This window comes from Larus michahellis, chromosome 6 (assembly GCF_964199755.1).
Source record: "Larus michahellis chromosome 6, bLarMic1.1, whole genome shotgun sequence".
Lineage (NCBI taxonomy): Eukaryota > Metazoa > Chordata > Aves > Charadriiformes > Laridae > Larus > Larus michahellis.
The window spans coordinates 4,361,801-4,385,862 of record NC_133901.1 but is presented as its reverse complement, the minus strand read 5'-3'; the positions used below and the strand labels follow the sequence as shown (position 1 = coordinate 4,385,862).

Sequence of the window (24,062 nt, the reverse complement as noted above, 5' to 3'; positions counted from 1 at the left end):
TGACGTTCACAGCAGATGCCACTTATGTCACATGTAATGTTGTCAGCAAAGAAACTACTCAAGGATGGCCAGACCTGGCTATTACGGTGGTGCCTCCATTTGCTTGAGACCCAGTGGCTGGACCGAGTCTCGTGGGGCTGAGTCAAATTACCAGGTTAGTTCCCCTCAATCTCTCTTGAAAGTTTCCTTCAGAGGTCATCGCTCAACCCGCTGGGCTGTCAGTCGTCTTAAAATAATAATTTGAATTACGAGGTGAATTTACACTTTGAAGTCCAGTAAGAAAAATACATTTCTAACTCTGTTCACCAGTGAAGAGTCAAGGCTCTTTAAAAGAGGGGCTTTGATGCTCTTTCCCTTGGCGTTTCCTATTGACTACTTTAGGAAGGCTTCCCCTTCCTAAGGGGGGCTTCAGAAAAGTCTGTTCTTGTGAAATGCTGATGGTGTTCTATTGAAGTACCTTCACGACTCATCCTATAACACAATTTGGACAGATCCAGTAACTACAAAAAATATTCCTAGACCCTCGTAAGGTGCCTCGAGGCCTCTGTAAGCCCAGCAGTCTGGCCACCAGCAAGTTCAGTTTGGGAATTTCTGATGACTATAAAAAGAAGGAGGGCGGTAAAAATATTTTCAGGAATGCCCACGTTCCAGAAGCAGACTGGGACTCAGTCCCTCGTTAATTACTTGAAAGGTCGTAGACCCAGGTGTCTGGTTCCCCAAATTGCTAATAAAAAGCTCACATTTTATTTGGGGGACTGCAAGGAAAAAGTGTCGGTAAAATCCTGGAGAATAGGGATTTTGTGAGACTGACCCAGCCCATTTTTCCTGCCTCCGAGGCATTCTTTAGGGATATCTAGTACGTGGGTAAAGCCTCCGTAGGAGGATGTTTCTTAATCTCCCAAGGTAGAATTGTAGAATCATAGAATTGTTGAGGTTGGAAGAGACCTTTAAGATCATTGAGTCCAACTCTGGGCTCTCCCGGGTCAGCTCTGCTGTGGCTGGAGAGTCTGTAGCCTGGTGGTACCGAGAGAGGCGTCTTCCGCGCACTGATGTTTTCCTTTCTCTAGCTAATTACAAGGTCATTTTTCATTTCTTTGTATTTAAAGCTTCCAAAAATAATTAGCCCATTTGATGAATTAGTTCCCTTAAAAACATACATTTGTAAGTGAATTGGATGAGCAGCGCAGCACCGAAAAACACTTGAAGCGACACATATATTACCTCTTTGTCAGTCCTGTAAATTCAAAATTGCCCAGATTAATTTCAGACTAATTTGATAAGCCCTCCACTGTGACAAAAGGAGAAGTGTTTGGGTGTCAGGCTTTGTGCCCTCCTACGTTAGGTTTCAGCCTGAATGAATTTTTTTTTTTTTATGGCCGACTCCAGAATATAAAACTCTGAAAACAGTGGTTTGTAATGGCAATTCTGACAGACCCTTTAACCGTTTGGAAAATAGGCACGGCTATAATTCCCCTGCATTAGAGAAAAACGTTGAGTGCTTTCATTAGGTGCAACAGCTGTTTCTATTGCAAAAGCCGAACTTCTGGTGGTAGCGGAGCTGTCAGCTTTCCAGAGTTTGGCATTTATAGCCATTGTATAAACTCCTTTTATGTTCCTTTTCGCTTTCCAATATATGTAAATTAATTCAATAGCAAAAATACAAATAACTACCTCGTAACTAGATCTACGTGGAGGTTCTTTGTAGGCTTCTACAACCAGCGTCACGCAACGAGCGAACAGAGGAATACTGAACTTTTCGGAATGGTTCTAGCACAAGTGACGTGCCGTAATCCACACCACAGCAATTTTTAATCAGCAGATTTAATCCTCCTTCTTAGTAACGTATCAGAGTTCTTTAACCTAGTGTAACATTCTTAATGAGAGCTGATTTGAAAACAGGCAACAAAAACAAACCAACAAAAAAACCTCCTAAGCTCCCTGAGTGTTTTCCCGTCTCCTCTACTAAAAGTGATTTTTTTTTTTTTTTTTTTTTTCTTCCCCCAAGAACATGCTGAAGACGCTGAAATTAAATTTTGGGAAAAAGTAAAGTAGAAAAGAAATATTTGAAGATGTTTTTCACGTCTTCGTTCTCCTATAATATAGACAAATATTTTTGTATTATGAAACAAATAACTTCAGGTTCCGCTTGGAACCAGACGCCTCGAATCAAATAGTTATTTGGGTTGTCAAAAACGAATTGTTGTGAAACTATGTTCAGAATGCAAACAAATTTTGAAGCGACAAATTTTAAAATGGCAGAGAGCGGATTTTCAGGGGTTCGGTACATTTTATTCACGAATATTGAATTATGCACAGACTGATGTGGCACAATATGGGATACCAGTCCATTTTTAAATGTTAGCCTGATTTCCATTAAGACTATGCTGAAAGTAAAAGTATCCAGAGAAATATAAAGGATCTACATACATATGTAGGAATGCACTGAAAGAAAATACTGTGTTTTACTGAATTTTACAATGAAATATTAGCCAGTGTCTGTTGAAATATGTGGAAATCGAACTTTTAATGAGCCTTTAATAAATATTTAGATACCTGTGTACTTGGCCTGACTTTCAGCCGTGATCCTTTCCCAACACTCTCTGAACTGTTTTTGTTCAAAGTTGGGAAAATCAGGCTGGATGTTCAAACAGCTAACTGTGGATTAAAATCCTGACTTTTGGAAAAACTCCGGAAAACTCTCTTTGGTATTTAAGCCTATTGTCTGCTAATGGGAAGGGTTAAGTGCTAGGGAGGTACAGGGACTAGGCTCTTTGTGAACATATCATTGACTCTTTACATTCATCTCTTTATCAATGGTTATTATATTTGGCAGGAACTATGTATGTAATTGTGTAAATATATCATAACTGCATGTTATATGTGGCGTTTGAGTTGCAAAAGATTCTTGTGCGATCTGTAGGTAGAGACTATCCTGATGCGATGTAAAAGCAGTATGAATATTTATCCTGTGTTTTGCATCACGAACGTTTGAAAGAGATGAACCCCAGTCTGGCTATAATTTTGGGCATTTCGGCTTTGGTTACTTTCTGAAAACTTTCTGCACTTGGAAAACTTTATTATGAGCCAGTGATCTGACAGCCAACCGAGGCAATACACCTACACAGGCTTTCTCTCGGAGGAGGCGCCTTCTGAAATTTTAATTCAAATCACTTGGAAATATGGACTCTGGAAATACCTTGACCCCCCACCCCGGTGGTTTGTGTCGGAGATGTCTGTCCTGTTTGCTTCTCCTGGTCACACTGGCTCTGTGCAGCCAGGGTTTGGGTTTTCAGTATCTTCCCTGAGATATATCCGTAAACAGTTCTAGATTTTTAGGAAACATTTTTACACTGAAAGGATTATTAAGCATTGGAACAGGCTGCCTGGGGAAGGGGCTGAGGCACCATCCCTGGAGGTATTTAAAAGACGGGCAGACGTGGTGCTTGGAGACATAGCTGAGTGATGGTTTTTGTCAGAGTCAGGTTGATGGTTGGACTCGGTGATCTGAAAGGTCCCTTCCAACCCAGGCCATGCTGTGATAAACCCTACATCCCAAAGAGGGACAACTTCAAATCCCACCAGTACAGAAACTCAACCCCTTTGTTCTCCAGCCTCCCACCGCAGTCGCAACACAGAGCGAGCGTGTGTCTGTCTGGGATCTGACGGAGCCCTAAGACGTAGGCTAAGACCGATGCTCCAAACCATTGACAACATTTTCCCTTCCTGGTGATGTGTTGCCAGCCTTTTCCTCGGAAGTGGCTGGATGTCAGCGGTGTTGAATGCCCAGAGCTGTGATTTGCTCTGGTTTGAAAGACTTTGTAAAAATGTAAGAGACTTCTGTTACATCCCAGCCTGACCTATTATTCATTGTGTCGGGTCAGGTTCATCTGTACAGAGAACCAACGCAAAACCCCCAGCATTTCACAAATCCGTTAAGAATTAAATTGACCGGTTGCTGTGCAGAGACTCCAGAAAGGCATTTACATGTCTTTTTACCTCTCGCTTCACCAAAGCCTCATTTGAGCCTCGCTGAGGGACCTAATTTGTTGGGTTGAATTTTACTCTCTAACGACTCCCCCCTCACCCCGCCCCAGCCCAATTAGCACAGTACCCCATATGACAAAGATGGAAGAGAAGTATAATTATCAGCTAAAAATAAGCTATTCAGTTGTTTTTTGGGTTTGGTTTTTTTTTTTTTTTTTTTTTTGCATTAGATAACCACATGAGGCTGTTAACATGGACAAAGATCAACCATAGGAGGTAAAGCAAATAATAAATATGTAATTGTGGCTAGTGCCTGAGCACTAGCGGAGCTCGAGGCACACAAATGGCACCTACTTTCTTTTCTACCTTTTGAACAGATGTGACTCAGGTGGACATTTACTCCCCAAGGAACAATATACTCTCCTGCCCTTTGCTGCAGGTTTTTACCTTCTCAATTTCATTCCACACACGTCCTTTATCACTACTTCTTCCTTCAAGGGTGTCCATGGCATCTGCCATTAGCGACTGCAGCTGTGGCACCAAGATAAAAATTATCAGTGTGGAATTCACACAGAAATAACTTCTCTAAATACACAGATTAAAACCTAATTAAAAAATCATTTGTACGCTGATGATTTTATTACTCATCTTTCACACAATGAGCACTGCCACCTCATCTTTGCTTCAGCCATTACATTGTATTATTGTGGGCATAAAATGCTTAACAATGGGGAAAAAAATCCTTTGGAAAATTTGTATTTAAGCCTATACGTTTTAATGCAGTAAATGTTTATACTTAGTAAAGGAAGACTCGGGTTGTAAAGAATAAAGGCTCCATATTTCATTCTTTAGCTGTCTGGGATATTCTGTCGTACATGAATGCTTTTTAGTATTTTCTCCCAAGGCTAATGTATCATAATTTAAGGCAGCATGTAAAACCTCACAAGAGGACAACAATAAAGCCGAGATGCTTTTACTGAAGCTGGAAGTATCTAGCTCATTTTCCCTGCTTTTACTATCCCTTTTCTCTGGCAAGCTCTCCCTTCTCCCCATCATTCAGCATAACGGAGCATAAAAACAAGGCTGACAATTTCTAGTGTAAACTATAAAAAGAAGCTGTAGGAAAATACTCGCTAATCAGTCCTTAGTGTTAGAGGGAAGGCTAAAATTCCGGGTTAGTTGTAGCATTGCCTCAACACGGTACGTTTCCAGGTCCATCATAGTATTGCCTCACCCTGCGCCCTTCCCAAACGCTTGAAAATGTTTCGATTGCTCTTAATTCAGTGACCGAGGGACAAGGTTTGGATCCAGGGTGTCCTCCCGTCAGCGGCCGTGAGCATGGGTTTTTAGGAACAAACTGGGAGAAACCTGTGTTTAATTCCTGTGATATCGCTGCGCTCTATTAGGTCTGTTAAAAAAATGTTCAGCTGGTTAAAGTGAACTCCAACAATAGTCTGTGGTGTCTTTCCCCAAATCCATTACTTGTTAGGAGTCTGTACAGACGGGTCGGTATAAGCATAAGCATTTGTAGAGAAATCGTCTCTTCTTTCTGTACCTGGCCAGGCAGCAGACTAATATGAGTACATGAGGTGCTGGAACTTAAAACTCCAGTGTTTACACTCGTCTGTGCAAGGTATAAAAATGCTGCCTTGATATTGGAGGAGCAGATCTGTATTCCCTCAAGTTCACCTTCCCATTCAGGTTTTTGAAGTTAATATTCTTTGTGTCCCGCCACTGGAAAAAGGATGCAGGAATCTTCTTTTGAATCTCGACATAAATTTGCGACGGTCGGTTCCAGCCTGCTTTCTCTGTGCTGGTGCAGCCGTTAAGTTGAACCTTATTGGTCCAAACTTTTGATGAAAAATTTTTTTTTTTTAAAAGTCATGCATCAGTATTCATGAAAAACAAAACTCCAAATTTCTGCCTCTGACTTTAATGCAAAAAGAGTCGAGAACCTGTCAGAAATTTTCCATCAGAATACTTTTATGACAGATAATCTCCTTCTATGAATCCGGAATAGACACAGCCCAGAGATTAAGGGTATTAAGGGCAGAAGGGGCAAAGCGCAGATCCTGCGTCAAACCAGGCAGAGGGGGAACTGGTCAGGAGAAGGGGAGGATTTCTCCATCACTTTTCTTGGAGCAGGGACCAGGACATCGCTCTGCCGCCCCCAGGGGCCTGCTCCAACAGCCCAAGCGGGCTGGAGACTTCGCTGCTTTGGGCAAGAAGTTGAAACAAGAAAACTCGCCAATTAAAGTTTCACCGATATCGATGCAGCCCGGTGAAAAGCATCCAGTGCGAGCTCTGGTTTTGATTTTTGCCACCCAAAGTTTTTCTTGATTTTTGCCACCCGAAGTCTCTCACTGGCTCTACTGGCAGACAAAAGGTGCACGCTGCAAGAGCAGACAGTTGGCCAACCGCAGTAATTCTCCCAAAGCTGATCTTTTTTGGAAAATCCCCTCCCCAAGGAAAAATGCTGCCTTTTTAAAAAGAACTTGTCCTCATTTGGTTTTAAATTGAAATGGATTTCTGCTTTTTTAACAAGCTTTCATCTTGATCTATGACATACAAATATGGTGATATTGAAATCAAAAACCTTGGAAAGGCTTTCTTCAGGGTTTTTCCCCGCTTATATTCAACTATTCCAGCTAACTGAAATCTTTATTTTCCCAAGGTCTATAAATAAATACTGATCTAAAAAGGCCTCAGTTGAGGGTCTCTCTTCCGTGGATTAGGACTCTATTTACGTAGTTACAGGAAGGCATTTACACAGAAGACTTTATAACTGAAAAAGCCTATGGGATCCTGGCTGCAGCAGTGCAAATTGCGCTATTATAAATTCCGTGTGTTTTAAACTTTGTACAACTCATGCTGTATGTGACAGTAAACATCTTTGGCATCTTTAGCATTTTCTAACTCACGCATTTAACTGCCTTGCTCGGTCATAAGCCCTTATCTCGGTTTCACCAATGTAAAGTCAGAATGACCTCACGAGGCGTTACTTTACGTTTTTATTAGTTCCAGTGAGATTAGAATTTGGCCAGCTCAGTTTTCTTCATGGAAAAATTTAGATATCTCTTAGCAATGTTGCTGAAGCACGTGGAGTCAGGATGGGTGCTGTTATTCTGACCCCGTGGGCATGGAAGGGCTGGCTCTGGAGCATCCATTGAGAGCTGCTGAATTACACCAGTACAGCCCAGTCTGAAACCAGCGAAGGTTTCGTCCTGCCTGGACCCCAGTGAAACGAGGAGGGTGACAGGCAGGCTGAGAAAGTGAGGATCTTTCACCGGGTGGTTTGGGTGTGCAGAGCCAACGCCGGGCAGCGATGTTCTCTGCTCCGTGGGGTAGGGAAGCGGTCCCTGCTGGCGTGAGGAGCCCGTGCCACCAGGAAAGGTAAAGCCCATTAATCACTCCCTGGTGGAGCCACTCGGCAAGTCGTTGCTTGCGGTCTTGTGCCTTAACGCTGTGGTGCCTGAAGTTTACTAAAATCCTCAAGCTACAAAGCACCCCATCCTCCGTTTGCACACGCAGACTACAGATATATTTTACAGCAGGATGACAGGACAAAGAAAAATAAATGAATGCTGAATTAATACATCTTAATGCTCTGGACAGGGTAGCTGGTAGGGATTTTTCCGCCTTTATTCTTTTAAAAATCATTTTTACCTTGGGCTCAGAAAACAAAGCATATGTGTTTTGTTGAAAGATTTACAATCCGCCACTTAAATCTGCCAGCATGGACCCGCGTTCTGCCCAGTCCTGCCCCTGAGAGACTGAGGACCTTTGTCTTGGGTGGCCTAGAGCCTCCTCAAAAAAGCTTTCCAGGGAGGTCAGGCTTATGATTACTCCATGAGAAGATACAGGCAGCAGCGTAATAGCCTGTGCCTGACGTGTGATGTACCGAAAATACTGTCCCCTGGAGAAAAACCCGTCACTGAAATATGTACCAATAACTCAGGACCCTTTAGTCAGCCTTGAAATGCGGGCCCGCTGCAGTTTAATACGAGGAAACTTGCATCAAAAGGAGAATGTCTTTTAATAACACAGTTTCTTTGCAATGTCGTTTCCCCTTATCTCGCGCCCAGACTTCAAAGTCTGGCAGCCACCTCCCGCCGTCGCGGGCTGCTGCTCGTCTTCCCTAAAGCGAGCCGCTGTGAAGCTTTAATTCTACAGAGCTTAGGAGCTTTGCAGGGCTGCAAACAAATGTCAAGGGACTGGCTTTGGGAAAACCAAGAGTTTTCAGTGAACTGAAGTTGGATCAGCAAAATCGGGCTGCGTTGAAATGCAGGGACTGTGGAAGGACTTTTTTTTTTTTTTTTTTTTTTTTCCTTCTTCTAGAATGAAAACGCTTAAAATTTGCATGTACGTGAGCTCCCTCCCTCCCTGCCTCCCCCAGCAGAATACCTGACAGCCTCGTGGAAGAATAACTGTACGGCACTCTCTGATTGCAGCTTAATCAATGTACCATCAAGCTATTAATGACTCTAGTCTTGCAACAGCCCTGCTAGCATCACTGCCCTCATTTTATAAAGGGAAAACAAAAGCAAAGCAGGTAGACGGGTTTATTCCGAGACAGGGAACGAGTCGTAGATGGAGCCAGGCGAGAAAAATCTTTTCTCTGCTTTCCCCCTCTCCTCAGCTTTAACTAGATTCGGCCTGATTTTTTGCTGCAGGTGGCTCCTGATGTTAGATATCTTAAAGTAGCACGATCTGAATAATTGCAATCATTTTCCCAGACTGATTTGGGGAGGTTTGGGGGAAAAGAAGAGGTTTTAAAAATATGCCTGCAGATGAGTCATGCTGGTTCTATAAAAGTCATCCTTGCAGGTGATTAGCACCTCCTCTGACAAAGGCACTGCAGCAGGATTTTAAAACTACTTCAGGTCTGCACATTCGGGGAAAAAAAAATAAATTACTTCCAGAGCAAATTGCAGCGCGGCGCTCGGCCCCAGCCCTTCCCTCCCTGGCTCCCTGCCTCTGAAGGCCAAAGTAAGTATTAGGAATAAATACTCACCAGTTTGGCATCCTTCTTACTGATGTCCTGCAGGTAGGGAACGGTTGCTAGCTCAGCCATGGCTTGATTAATCACTTGGGACCGTTCCTCGCCTCTCTGCAAACGGCCGAGGAGGCTGGCGTAGTGCAACTTCTCTATCCCACGTGAACACGCGCAGAGTCTGTCCTGTTTTCCCAGGAAAAGCAAAGCAGGTTACAGGAGAGTGACAGAAAAAACACTTGCTTACCCTTCAAATCCCGTGCCTTGAGGCTTATCATCGTGTATATTTGTGCCGGCGGTACCATAAGCAATATGGCATCCAGCACCTTTAAGATAATGCTGCTGACAGTCTTTATAGAGGAGGCAAAAAAAAAAAAAAAAAGACTTTCTTCCCACAATCTTTCTAGTAGTACTAGAAAAATAAATATGTAGTCATAACGTATGTGAAGGGGAGACGGGAGATAACAAACATGAATGCAATCTTCTCATTTGGAAATGGCTTTTCCGTAATCCCCTCTGTTAAATATTATCTGACTTTTATGGATTGCTTTTAAAGTTTCGGTGAAGAGGCTGAGAAAACCGTGCGGTGTGTCAGCTTATGATTTGTTTGCAGACCGGGCAAATCCCGAGTTTTCAAATATATAACCTTGAGGGACTAAAACCTGCCGAGGTGGTCTCTGATCCTCCGGGCAGCGAGGCACGTGGGAAATTTTAAGCATGTGAATACAGAAACTCAGCCAAGTGCTTGCATAAAATCTCAGCACCTGCTGAAGTGTTTGATGGATGGCAGCCTTACCACCATATTTTCAAAAGTATTCCGATGCCAAAAATGCAAATAAGCACCCTGCTGAGATTTTCAAAAGCGATTTGGCCCAGATTCTCGACGAGATGTAGCCATTGCATATCTGAATGCTCAGCCTTTCCGAGTGAAATTTCCATTCATCTAATCAGGGTTTTGAATGTATTTAAGTGCCTGAAATTCCAAGAATTGGCATCAGTTTTCAAAACCACTTCCAGTATTTTTAGCAGACCTTTGTTCTGGCAGTTGCACGCTGATGCTGCCATTTACGTACGCTTCCAGGTAGGTGATTTTAAATCCAATACAAAAGGGTGAGAGCAAAGTTTTGACTGACATTTATTTTTCCGTAAATGGTGTCCTGCAATTAATTTTAAAATTAATTTCTCTTGGCAAAGAATCTTGGTCTTTTGGTTTGATCTTCATCTTGGTTTTGCAGGAATTTGCACTAGGCAAACATCAAGTGTTATCAAAATCACTATCAAAATAGTCCTTGTATCAAGTCTAAGAATTTAATAACAATGCTGTTATTGCTTTCTGTGTGTCTTACAATAATAATAATAATGGGAAAAAGGTTGGTTTTCTTTTAACTCTAGAAAAATGCAAACAATCCTGGTATAGTTAAATTCACCCCTTTTAATACAAATCCTGGTGTAGTTAATTAATTTCACCGCTTCTAATACAATACCCAATATAATTGTAAAATAGTACAAAACGAAAGACGATGCATTGGAGACCAATGGCGGGAACGCAGCTGTAACCTGGGGGCTCCAGACAGGAAAGCAACTGAAAAAGAAGGAGCTGAGCCAACGAACTGGTATTTCCATCAGCAGGAGGAGAGAATCAGGCGCTGCACAGGGAAGAGGAGCCCTGGTCAGCAGTTCTCTGGAGTATCATCGCAGATAGCTCCAGTCAGCTGTGTTTGGAGAGGTTAATTTAAACCCAAGCATCGTGGAGCAGAGAAGCCAGCACGGTAGGAGACACCTCTTTTGAGAGAAGCGGGGTTTGATTAGTCTATTAATGAAAGTGCCAAGAGGTTATTATTCTTCTCAATAAACATAATGCGGGGCTAAATTCCGAAGAGAGCAAACATCTGAAAAGGGAAGGAGAGATAAAAGACAATGATAACAGAAGGACCATTGTGTATAAATAGGTTCAAATAAGACTGGGGTGGCAATTAAGCTCATAATTCAGGTTGAAGGTCTGCAGCGTGTTTCAGCAAGAGTAGAAAAGGCAGAAAGCCTAACTAGTTTGAAGGTGGATTTTACTCAATTTGTGAATAGGATATTATATGACACAAAGGTGTGAAATAGCAGGTGATTTGACCTGGGGAGTCAGAAGAACCCTTCCAGGCCTACCTTCTCATGGACTTCTGTTGACCCACCTCTAAGAAGGGAGACCAGGACAACCTTGTTACGAACTATTTTTATCACTTGAAGAGTCTTTTTCTGAGGACCGGACCTAGTATTAGTAGGAGACACCAGCAAGAGAAAAGATTTCTGTGATCTCTGATATGTGAAATCGTAAGTGTGACACAGTCTGGTCAGCGTGGCATTAAATCAAGGAGCGAAGTGGAGCCCCATCTCCACCTGATCATGGGTGTTTGAAAGCCAGAGCGCTGCGTCCCCAGGTAGAACTGCGTGCATTAAAATAAGGAGAAGCAATCAGTTAATGAGAGAGAAAGAGAGCTTTTATCAACATGAAACGGTCTTGCAACATTTTAGATGCAGCTAAAGGTTTTTCCCTACTATTTTTGAAATCCGCCCAAAACCTCTTTGTGTAAGCACTGAGAAATGAGTATATTGAGTCATCAGCTAAGAAAGCAGGTAAAAATCCTCTCTCATCATGCTGTGTCTGTTGGGGGCTTCTCCAACGATTAAGAAAGTAAAGGCAAAAAGAAAACAATTTTTTCTCTGCTTGACTCTCCAGAAAAACGCGAGAGCATGCCACGTAGCTATGGGAAACAAATTGGGCATCTGTGCCAACACGGACTCTGTGGACCTAGCAATGCTATTTAAGTTTATGGTAGGTTGGAAGTAAAATAAATAAATAACCGACAGCGGGGGGTTTTTTTTGGAAGGGATTAGCGGAGGTTGAACATTGTCAGAGGTGGCGTTTCAGTGACAATGAAAAATGCGGAAAGAGAAAGTAAATAAACGGCTGCTGGCAGGAGAAAAAAATTCCACGGGGAGCTGAACCGCGGGATGAGAATTACGTGAACTAGAGCAGAATTCAAGGGGCGACTAAACTGCAGTAAAAAACATAGTAAAGTGGCCAAGCAATCAGGTGAAGATGAACCAGCCCAGGTAGGCACAGGGAAGGTTAAGTAAAGAGCAAACTTAACTGGAGACTTAGGTGGAAAAGAGTTGGCTCCTTTAACAAAGAGAAGAGAGAGACGTTTGAGGAATCAGGTAGCAAAGGAACCAACAAACGCAGTATATGGAGTCACAGTCGCATCCTGGTTAGACAATGCAGTAACGTATTAAGAAAAGAAATGATTAAATGATGATGCTGTTACTTTCTAGATGAGCCTCACCCCTACTGTCTGGCATTCCAAGGAGAGTTTGAAGAAAAAAGTAAAAAATGAGCAATTGGTGGACTTTATTCTTGAGGACTTTATTCTTAATGGGGAGCCTCACCTGACGTGGGCATCCTTCCCCCAGAGAGAGCTTTCCCCAGGAAACTTTTTGCTGCACGAATTTCCTTTGAACTAAAAAAGAAAAAAAAGTTTTTATCCCCAGAGGCATCTTTGAAGACCTTCCTCCTAGGAGAAAAAGAAGGTCCTGATGCCTGAGGATCAGCCCTGGGATATTTTCATTCCCGTGACTTTGGGATGGAAAAGCAGATCAGCCTGTTCTGGATGGCGCTTACCTGCTAGTGCTAAGTACCCAGCACTAACAGCCGGAGCAAAGATAGGACAGGTTCTCATTGCAAAAAGGAGCTGGAGAGCATGTGAGAGGAGTGACTCATGTGTCCTTTCATGTGTCGAGAATTTTGGGATGATACCCCCACTTTTTGCTTTTCTCTATACTCAGGAAAGGAGTCATCCCTTATGCCACTTCTATTTATAAATAAAGTTTAATTACTGAATGCTAGGAGTGCTAAAGAAAAAGAAAAGCAAAGTGGCTGGTCAGCCTGGATTTAAAGCAGGATCTGTCATATCTAATATGTGTAACATGGTTAACCACCGGCTTTAAGAGCACCACTTTGCAAAAGTCTGGAATGCCCCCCGGTAGTTCTTTTCTACTGTGGATTCTTTACTGCTGTTTTTCAGCTCAAAATCTGAATGAAGTTATGCCTTGCAAGCAGCTCTGTAGCGTATTGCAATAACAAGCGGAAAAAATCCATCATAATGTTTCTTTAATGCCCTTGGTATCCTCCAGAAAATGCGTATGCTGAAATCTGTATGTAGTAAACACTTTCCCTCTACTTAAAAAACAGACAACAAAACAGTGAGATCTGTAAATGTGCGCATCATGCTGTGAATCATATGGTAGGTTTTGTTCACCTTTATAATACGAGGGGCTAATAAGCCCCTCTGGCCACTGTTTCTCCTGTTAAGTACCGTCGTGTGCCATTGACGTGGGCCTACAGCCGGAGAAAGGCAAACCCGGGGTGTACAAAGCAGCAGCGATTACCCCGGTGAAACCACTTGATAGAACAAGCGCCTGTCCGCGGTGGTAATCTCGGTTGGACTAGCTGAAGGTCTGAGTGATGTAAATCTTTTAGGGCACTGACAATAACCTTTGTGTCACGGTGTGGATGAGGTTTGTAGCATTTCCCCGTCAGCGGCGGATGATGCCGCGTGGGGACCAGAGCGTGACATCCTCTCTCAAACGCCTCTTGCTTTACAACACACAAATGTGCCCTTGATTTAAACAGGGCTGCTTGTTCTTTATGAAGAAGGGTTGGGGCTGGGGGGGGCGGCGAGGAGGGCAATAGAAAATGCTCTGCTTTTTTTTTGACCTTTAACTTCACATCTGGCCAACAGTGGTGTGTGTACAAATCACGTATTTAACTCTGGGTTGCATAGCTGCAAAACTGGTATGGCAGAATTGACTTATATTAAGTGTTGCCAGGGCTTAAATAGCTCTGCTTTAGCACTGAGATGTTTTCATCGAAAAAGAATGTGATTAGGACAGGCATTTTATATTATACGTTTGTGTCTGCAAATGAAGAAGGTGGCAGAAAGGAATGTTCAATGCATTAAAAAAATGCACGTTCTTTGGGCTTCTTAAAGTAAGTTGTAAAGCTAGAGTCTGCGTCTGAAGGTTGTCTTCCAGAAGTTTTTAATTTGTGTGTGATGGAAATGCAATGAAATCATATTTCCAGCTTGAAGAAAATTTTGGAATAATTTCAAGGAAGCAAAAGTGGCCAAATCTCTGCCAGGCCCATAAAGAGATTTTGATCACCAGTAGTAGAGAAGTTCTGGCTCTGTGCCTATCTGCACTATCAAGTATAATTAGCTTTGTCATTTGCTCTTAGGGTCGGAGGTCCTGTCTTGCCCGGATCATTCAATGCTTTGAGAACTGAAGGGAAAGTGAGTATGTTTCCACCGATAATGGATGCAGAATTGGCATCTGATTGTTTGAACTCAGTGATAATTTCTTCTGTCTTTGGGCTTTTGTCCTCACCACTACATCTCCCACGCTGACCCCCTGGTGCCTGGTTAGGAATCTGTGGGACCGTGGTTCAGACCGGTTATCCCATTCTCGCGGCTGCTGCTGGAGGTGGCACTTGGGTAGACCTTGCCTGAACCGCGGGGACGCTGTGCTGACCTCCTTGGGAAAAAAGGCAAGTTTGCTGCTGACTTTCGGTGGTGCTGGGATTTCATCCTGTAGTTTTGGGAGCCTTCTGTTTCAGCAAGAATGTTTAAATATTCTTTATATAGGTGAGGTCTAGAGCTGGTAGAAAATAATACTGCGTAGGAGCAGTGTAAATTCATGCAGGTGGTGGGGACTGGCTTGGGCAACCCTAACACACCACGCTGCTTGCATCTCTTACAAGAGCAATTTGGCTTCTTGTCCCTGTACCCTGGATACCAGATACCGCCTATCTCTGCTTGAACCACGCGATCCTCTTCCTCCAAGTTCATTTACAGAACAGGGTAGTTACGGGCAATCCAAGAGAGACCTGATTTCAAAGTTTCTTCACTTCCCGATACTCTTTAGAGACTGAATAACTGCGATAGGGGAATCTCACCTCTAAAAGCTCGATGTTATATCCAAAGAGAGAATTGTGGGGTCAAAATTTTTTTTTAAAATTGGAGTTTTACTTAGAGCTTTCAGAAGGATCACGGTTTTATTCGGTATCCAGTGCCCAACCCACTGTCTGTTTATACTTGTAGCTTCTTAAACGTTGGAGGTGCAACGCGCACAGCAATAACAGCTATTCCACTTTCCCAGAGATGCCACTTCTGTTAGCCCGCACATCAATAACTTGGGCTTTCGGTCATCCGAAGCTGGCTGCGCATGGCTTCGGGAAAGGGCTGGAAAGAAGCAGCTGTGTTTCTCCTTGGGGGTGTCTGCTCTCATCCTGCTCCACCTGCCTCACGCCGACGCAGATGCTTTATGAGCACCCCTTTTGGCGAAGCAATAAGCACCTTTACCTCCCACTAAGCATGCGAGTTCACGCACTTACTGGTGTTTCAGCGGCTGCTCTCTGAGAGCGAAGGAGACAGAGCTTCCCCAAATATCTAGCTAATGCTTCTTCCTTGCTCGGGGTTGCTAAGTAGCAGTTTTTGTCAACCCCCTATCTGGTATCAAAACCTAAGAATATAAATCCTGTGATTTGCTAAGACACCCCTGACGAGGAAATGGCTCTGATCCCTTCAACATACAGAAAACCAAAAAACTGTTATTGCTAGGGAAAAAAGCGTTAACATTAGCATTTACAATCTGGGGAGGAGAGGCTTCTTCCACTTATTTTCAGGAGAATAATTTAAGAATTGCATTAAAACAGTCTAGTCTACATGCAAATTTGATTTTTGACCTTTTGTGCTAATCAGAAGCCATGGTGCTAAAAAGCTGTGTACATTATTGCAGAAAAGTATGGAGTAGAATTAACTAATATACCTTCAATATGGTTGTAACAGATTTGAAGGTTGTTTCTCATACTTCACTACATGGGGATCAGGATCTAAATCACTAGAAATGCTTCAAGTAGCAATTATTAACTCTTGACGGAGAGCCTGGTGGTACGTGCAGTACACTATGGGTATTAAACGTAGCGAGTAGTTTTGGTGGTTATGTGAAGTAGGGATATCACATAATAGGCCATAAAGACTTGAGAAAATTGCATGCAAAGTGATTTCAAATAAACTGGGTGCACTGTCAGGTAGTTAGGGCTACTTTTTAAAAGCACCTAAACCCCAATTGAACTTTATTCGTACTGCGATTCACTGAGCGTTTCTGGACACAGGAGGAGCACGTGCAGGACGAATTACCCACCAAAAAGCACACGTTATTCACACACTCCCCGGCTTCTGCTGCCGCACAAACTACACGCCAGAAAGTGAATTTTATACTCACTGTTAATCTGGTGCTTCTTATAAAATCCATTACTGGCACCATCTTTTTCCCAGTGTTATCCCAATATCTTTGTGTTTCTTCTGCCGTGAGAGGACTGAAAGGCACTTTCTGGTCTAGGAAATGAAATCACAAAACCGGATACTGTGTTTATTCATATACATTTTCCCATAGAGGGTCGAGCAAGACGATGGGCAAACTGGAGGAGGAGAGAGGAGGATGGGGAGAGCTGTCTCGGACAGTCAGGGCTGCCGGCACAGAGAAATGGGTGCCGAGAAACCCCGCGACCCCCCCTCATTTAGCAAGGATGATGGAGGTCACCCCTCAGCTATCAAGCAAGTTGGCGTACCTGAAAAGATTGGCAGTTTTCTACTTGACCACCTTTCCAAGGTTTTTCCGATATGTTTGTTCCTGAAACCCAGCGTCAGTAAGTACTGCTGGGGAGGCAGGGTCGGCCACTCCGCCGTCTGCGGCAGGACGTGAAGTCCATGAGGGTCTGCAATATGGAAGTGAAAATAATTTCCACTGTCACGTTTCTTTTCAGTCGCAAGAGAAGTTTTTTGGTTTTTTTGCTCCCCCCCCTTTTTCTTTTTTTTTTTTTTGAGGAAAAAATAGGAAACCTAAGATGGAGTGAAATATAATCCAGAAAGCTTGCCAAAACAAAGGTGGCCAGACCAACCCATCCAGCTACAGCTGGGTTTTGAAATTCCAGACTTTGCAACCTCTTGCATCAACAGCTTAAATTCTGCTGATGCACAAGACAAGACGTGTTCTTCTCATTCACGCACTTTTCAGTGCTGATCATCCAAAGCATTAATAACTCAACACTTCACTAATGTAACATCCTGATCTTTTAACTGCAAAAGAAGCCGTTTTGTCGTCCCCTGAATTTATGAGCTTTGGTTTCCTACAGATTTGTGCTTTTACCACCACTACCACCGCAATCCCAGGCTTCCTGCATGTCCTTTCCCATCCACCCAGCTGGCAGGTGACAGCCGGTGCTGTGGCTTGTCCAGACTTTGTCACCGCCGCTGCCAAAAAACCCGTGTATCAGCTGGGTCGGTCTGCCCTGACCTCGGCGGGGAAGGATGCTCAGGGCAATTGTACAACCCACCTTTGCGTAGGGAACCAGACCGGTCCTTCCCTCCCTCCCCTCCCCTTGCAAAAAATAAACCCAGATTGAATGTCAGTGTCACTCCTCACAAAGGAGCGCTCTGTTTTCCCTCAGCTCTGCTTTTAAGATGCCAGGCTGTGCGGTCACGGTGACAAATGGAGAACCCCACTCCGAGCTCTCTGGACGTACCCCGATATAAATCAAAGCGAGTGGACCTGATATTTCCCTTGCAGCATGTTCTGCTTCTGACGGATTCTCAATTTCGCCACAAACTGCATTGTGCACTTGGATTTAAATGCCTATCGGCTCCTTTTCCTTGGCAATAAGGAAAACTTTGAAATCAATTCAGTCCTTACACTCTAGCAGAACTTGGACTAAAATAGGACGGATGATTGTTACGGAATAGGAAGGTTATTTAAAATAACATGTTCGTGAGACGTCTGGCGTTTCACACCCACTGTTAAAATGGGGTTTATCTCATATTTTGAATTTCACCTATGTGGGATACAGACCTGCAGGTCGAACTCTCGGTGGTACCACACCAACAATGAGCTAAACTTGTTGCTTGTGATGTTTTTTGGTTCTTTTTTTTTTTTTTTTTTTTTCTGGTGAGCAGTGTGATTTGAGGTCAGATCTGAATGGATAAGTTGAGAAAACCCTACTGCTTCGGTTGACTTCAGCTAACACTGTTGTGAGTTATCTCAGCATCGAGTTTAGGAAAAGGAGCTGCATCGGCTCCGGGAGGGTTTCCAGGACAGAAAGGAGAAGGTCGGGAGAGGTCCCGCCTGCCGGAGACCTCTCACAAACCCCGATACTCGTTCTGTTTTCTCTTGGCTATCTATCCCACTTAATTCCTAAAAGCTTCAGTGATCCCAGAAAGAGAAATTTGTGTAAAACTGAAGTAAGTCTTTTAACGAATGGATTTTTGTAAAGCAGCACATTGGAGGGCAGAACTGTCTCTATTCGATCTGGTTTATACTTGACTAAAGTACCATAGGACTTGTACCACCGCACCCCGCCTTTTTTTTTTTTCCCTTCTTCCTTTTCCTTATTGGGAGGAGTAAGAAAACGACTGGTGACACTTTCTGAGTCATTCAGGGATTTCTGAACACAAACTGAGTTTCAGTGCATCGCTTGCACACTTCCACTGCTTATGCGCTCCTGGAAGTCTCACCCTTGCTGTATATTGAGGGGATTATGTGAAATATGAACACATCTTTTTAAAAATTAGATTCAGGGAGTTTTATTTTACGCTCCTTTTAATGTCAACAGTTTTGTCCCTGGAAATTCTCCACAAAGTCACATCAGCAAGTAAACGGTAGAAAGGGATTTTTACAACCTCCGTGATAGATAAGTCACCATTTTCCCTCTTCGGACAACGCCAAAGTTACCGCCAGAAACGCAATACACGGGTGGTCTGCAACTTGCAGAACATGACCTAGTTTTATACTGTTTTCCCAAAGCAAAACAAGTTTACTTGTGCTAAATATTTGCACAGTTTTGTGGTAAATACTTGGTTTCCTAATCCCTGTTTGTGTTTTCCAAATAGGTTTTCTTTTCCTCCCCAAAGGCACAATGTGTACTCTTTTGGAAGCCTCATGTATCTGCAAAGCGACGGGGCTCAGCGCTGCGGCGAGGACTAAGCCGTCATCTCTGACCTGGGCGTGAATCTCGGCCTTTCGGACCACCCTGCTGGAAGCGGCAGTGAGAGGTAAGCTACACGTTTCGTTTGTGTGGTAGAGGCTTTCCAGAATTTGACCTGAGAAAAGTACTTTTCCCTTTACGTTTCTCAATCGCCAACTCAAAGCCAAGCGTTATCAGGGTCAAGTATGTTCCAAGTCACCAGGTTAATGATAGTAAGAAATGCCTTTTATCCCCCTGCCTCTCTTTTGCCAAAAACGCCATGCCCATTTCTCTTGAAATATGGCTGTGGTCACTAGAATTTAAGTGTCTGTTTACTCCGGGAGATGCTACTTGAGTTCACTCTGCCAGGAGGTGACAGTGGGCTCTGCAAAGCCCTTGTTCACTCTGGATCCTACTTGTCTTCGCCAGGCTAAAGGAAACCTGGCTCTCTATTCCCACCCCTGCAGCCGAGATGCTCTCAAAGGTGGTGGTCAATTCATTAGTGCTCATAGAAGCGAGGATATTTTTGGAAAGTGAAGACCCCGTTGCAGGGGTGACCATCCGTGACTGACAGAAATCCGTGGAGATGGGAATGAACCTGGGACTCGCTGTCACCACAACACGCTGCACGTCTACCTTTGAACAAAAGATTAGTTGCAATAATGAAATTCAACAACTGAAACAGGAGGTTTCATGGATAAAAATCATCTTGATCGGGATTTGCAGTGTAAAGTCTTGTGCTTCGCTAAGTACTGATTTGATTACCTAAATCATGTACAATCGTAGAGCAAATACCAGAAATTAATTTCCCCCCCGCAGAAGTATAGAAATGTGCAGGCTCATGCTCCAGACTCGCTCAAGCTCTTTAAGTCAAACACACACACACACACATAAACAGTATACAGCGCTTACTGTTACCTGTATATATGTGCCCCACGTAATCGGGGTGCTTTTCAGCAAACACCTCCTTTATCTTGTTTTTTTTGTCAGCCTTGACTTCTGTCACAAATGGTGTGTACATAACCGAAAAAGATTCTTCTCTAGTCATGGCTTCTTCAATCATAGCCTAAAAAAGGCAAAGAAACGATACATCTCATGTAGGTTAACGGCTAGTCAAAAAAAAAAAAAAAAAAGAAAAAAGAAAAATAATTACTTTCACAGATGATATTTTCCCTTTAATAATTGCACAGTCATGCAAAGATAACATATTTTGGTTTTGAATATTAATTAGAGGGGAATTTAAATTAGTTCCAGAAAACACTGCCTATCTACACTCAGAAAATCAATTTAATGGAGAAAGAACATTTGTAAACAGTTTTCAGTGCAGCGAGCCTATGTCTTCAATGTGGAGAGAAGCATTAGATAAATTATCTTTTAGATGAAAAGAAAAAGTGATTCCATGCTCTCTGAAGGTCACATCTTTCATCCAAGGGTTTTATTCAGTCCTTGGGAGCTGGTTAAACAATACTAAGCATTCATATTACCCCTTGGGTTGGCATGAATCAGACACTGTCTCTATACGGAATATTAGCCTTAAAATATTGCATTTAAACACCATTTGCATTAAGAGTAAAATTCACTCCTGGGCAGAGGGCGACACGAAGCTTATGAACCTTGTCATCCCTTAAAAATGACTCAAGTGATGCATCGTGGCGGTCTCACGCGGAGAGGTGGATTTCACACTCGGTGGACCCCGATGAGCTGGTGCTGGAAGTGCCAGGAGGAGCTGCCAGCCTGGGAACGGCCTCGTGTGGCACTCTTATCGACCAGGGCCAGGGGGGTTTAGCCGCGGTTCCTCCTGGCATGGGGTTTGGGTAAGACCAGGTTCAGCGCTGCTTCGGCTGCATCTGTTGTTAACACAGATTTTTGCCTTCCTGATGTGGACGGTCCTTTCTGGAAACTGGGGGAAGTGCAAGGCTTCATTAATGTATCTTGGCAAAAGTGTAAACGCGGTTAATAGTGATAATACCAACACAAGGTTAATAGAGGAGGTCAGAAAAGCACGAGAGGAAAAGATATATATTTTTTAACAGGGTGCATGAATCTTCCAGATCACCTTATACACTGAAGTGATTCACAGAAAGTGTCATTATGGGACTAGCTCGGTGTTTTATTGACAAGCCCTCGCTTTTGTTCTCCAGTCTAGCCTCCACCTATGTAAAATTATCCAAGACATAGTGTGCCTCTGTGAGTCATTTAGCTGACAACTGTTCCCACCAACCCCGAATGGAAGGCTGAGAGTGCCAATCAATTAAGTATCTACGTCCTTCTCCTTAATGGCTTTAGACAACGGGTCCTCTCATATGGTTTTATGCCATTGTTTTTTCCATCCTGTTTATTGGTGTGGAGAAATACCATAGAAATGCCATAATTGTTTTGAGCAGATATCGGGATAGGCTGCCATCCCTGCGCCCTGAGTGCCCTTACAGTGAGCGCTCTGCTCGGATGTCGAGGGTATCACTGGGGATTTGTTTATATTTTAGATGACTATATTTAGTCAGCCCATTATCCTGCATTTACTGGAATGGAAGTAGTCTGGAGTGGGCAATATTTAGCCCTGGAAAATTAACAATCTTGAGATGTGTGTAATAGTATCATGACCCCCTGGGGCAATAATAATGTCCTCCCCCATCCCCGTGAGGAGGAGTTCCAGCTTTCCACGGGGACAGCCGTGTTATCCATGGTTAATGCCACAGATCTGGAGGTATCAGACCAGAAAATAGCAAGTGTGTCCTCCTGCCAAGATCTCGGGGGCCTCTGAATGGATCTGTGCCCGTTCCTCCCTGCGGGAATACTTACCAGTCTGCGCTGACTTATAGAAAAGTGATTTTAGGATTTCATATTTCTATGCACTTTAATTATCTTGTCATTCAGGCCCCTTAGAGGATCAGTAGCAAAACAATGGTACCAACCTAGCTTTCCAAGGTACATTTTTCAAAAAGCAGAGGCCTACTTGCTCAAGTTTTACTGAATTTCATGTGTAAATATAGGCACAGAATTAGGTCAGCCTTATTTTGTGTGAGCTGTTGGGTATTCTGCTGATTTTCTACATCTTGGGAGGCACTTCCTAATGTGGATTAATATGAGCATATGAACGTGGTTTTGGGTGTATCCATAAACTTCAGATTTAACATATATGGAGCATACGAAGTGGCAGGATGAAAACGTGAGAGGCCGGGCCGGACAAGCTCTGTATTCTGCCTGCAAAGTTTGCTTTTGGCTTTATCATCCTCAAGAACAGTTCAAAGTCACGCCTATAATATCTCTGCATGGCCATGATCCCATGGCTACCCCTCACAGCATGCAAACCGCGACTAGCTCAGGGGGCAATAACGGTAAAATGTCAACCAACAGGGAAAAACATAGACCCGTAGTTTCTGGTCAGTACAGCTACTGAAGGTATTATTACCCAAGAGCATTTTTTTTTTTCCCCAAGCTACTGACCCTGGACATAGATACTATTTGTTTTATTATCCTCTTGGATTTTTATGGGGTAAAGCCTTTAAGGATATAAAACTTCAGCCCATAAAAACTTTGGAGGAGAAAACTTCATACGACGAAATCCCTAAGGATTTTTCTGCTTAAGCCTTTATGCACTGAAGTCCATGCCCGTGGATGAATACCTGGCAACGTGTCCAGGAAACAGGGTTGCCTACAGGACATCATTTGTCGTGCTGCTACTCAAGATATAGTCACACTGTGGAGAGGATTGCAATGACTTCAACAGAATTTCAAGACAGTTGTCGCAGAGAGGGCAGGACAACTGTTTTTTCCCATTTGCATGAGCTTTGGTGTCTTTCCGTCTGAAGGGTCTTCTCTGCAATGTTCTCTCAGAGACATCAGGGAGGATGGTGCTGTTCTGGCCTCAGAGTGGAATCATAGAATCATAGAATCATAGAATTGTTGAGGTTGGAAGGGACCTTTAAGATCATCGAGTCCAACCTTTAGCCTACCCTGACAAGAGCCACTTCTAAACCGTGTCCCTCAGTGCCCCATCTGCCCTTTTTTTAAACACCTCCAGAGATGGTGAATCCACCACCTCCCTGGGCAGCCTATTCCAATGTTTAATAACCCTTTCAGTGAAAAAATGTCTCCTAATATCTAATCTAAACCTCCCCTGACGTAACTTGAACCCGTTTCCCCTCGTCCTATCACTTGTCACCAGGGAGAAGAGGTCAGCCCCCATCTCTCTACAACCTCCTTTCAGGTAGTTGTAGAAGGTGATAAGGTCTCCCCTCAGCCTCCTCTTCTCCAGGCTAAACAACCCCAGCTCCCTCAGTCGTTCTTCATAAGAACGCATCAGAGTATGGAGGTAGCAGATAAACTGATAAAGATGATAGAGAAAGATGATTTTTTTTGCATATCTTGCAAGTGAGCTCTGCAGCAATATCTCATCACATGATGCTACACTCCAGCCTTCGATTTCATCAGAGTTAGAAAAAGTGAAGTCCTTGAGATGACCTTAAACCATAAGAAAGAGCTCCTCTAACAACGTAGAATAACGTTAAGGACTACGATTGACTTAAGTCCATTGAATTGTGGTGGTTTACCTCAGCAGTGGACAAAAATCTATCGCTTCAGCAAAGATGCAAGAGCTCACTGAAGATGAGACTGCAGGGTAATCTGATGATAAGGAAGATCTTTTTGTAGTTCTGGGACTGACTCACGCTCTGCTGTGTCAGGAGGTTTATATCTCTGTTTTGGAAGTGTGGGGAATCAGAGAAAGTCTGTAGAGAAACCATCTGGAGATGAAGTGTCTCAAGAAGTATTTGTGTTGTCAGCACTTCTATTAAAATAGCAGTTAATCCTTCCATGAAACACAAGCGCTCACAAGGTTTGAGGGGTGTACATTGCTATCACAGAAACTAAAAAGCCAAAAGACGTTCCTAAACAACAAACTTTGTTTTGATCAAGGGTTTAAACGTATATTTGATCTAACACCACATATTCCTTGGCTCTGAGCACCTTGGCTCTGCAACATCCTTAAATTCTACCATATCTAGCAATGTTGCATTTCACAGACCT

The 24,062-nt window shown here is 43.3% G+C and overlaps 1 protein-coding gene and 1 long non-coding RNA gene across 2 annotated transcripts in view; one reads left to right on the top strand and one right to left on the bottom strand.

Moving 5' to 3' along the window:
- SPATA16 (spermatogenesis associated 16) overlaps window positions 1-24,062 on the bottom strand; it is an 81,886-nt gene that overhangs the window by 9,706 nt on the left and 48,118 nt on the right. Inside the window, exons 5-9 of the mRNA XM_074589960.1 lie at window positions 19,956-20,103; window positions 16,650-16,796; window positions 16,304-16,416; window positions 8,999-9,163; window positions 4,432-4,515 (exon numbers count right to left, since the gene is read on the bottom strand). Of these exons, the coding sequence (XP_074446061.1) occupies window positions 4,432-4,515; window positions 8,999-9,163; window positions 16,304-16,416; window positions 16,650-16,796; window positions 19,956-20,103 (657 nt within the window). The remainder of the gene's footprint in view (window positions 1-4,431; window positions 4,516-8,998; window positions 9,164-16,303; window positions 16,417-16,649; window positions 16,797-19,955; window positions 20,104-24,062) is intronic.
- LOC141744307 (uncharacterized) overlaps window positions 1-24,062 on the top strand; it is a 44,364-nt gene that overhangs the window by 16,699 nt on the left and 3,603 nt on the right. Inside the window, exon 2 of the long non-coding RNA XR_012587399.1 lies at window positions 18,964-19,125. This is a non-coding gene — a long non-coding RNA (uncharacterized LOC141744307). The remainder of the gene's footprint in view (window positions 1-18,963; window positions 19,126-24,062) is intronic.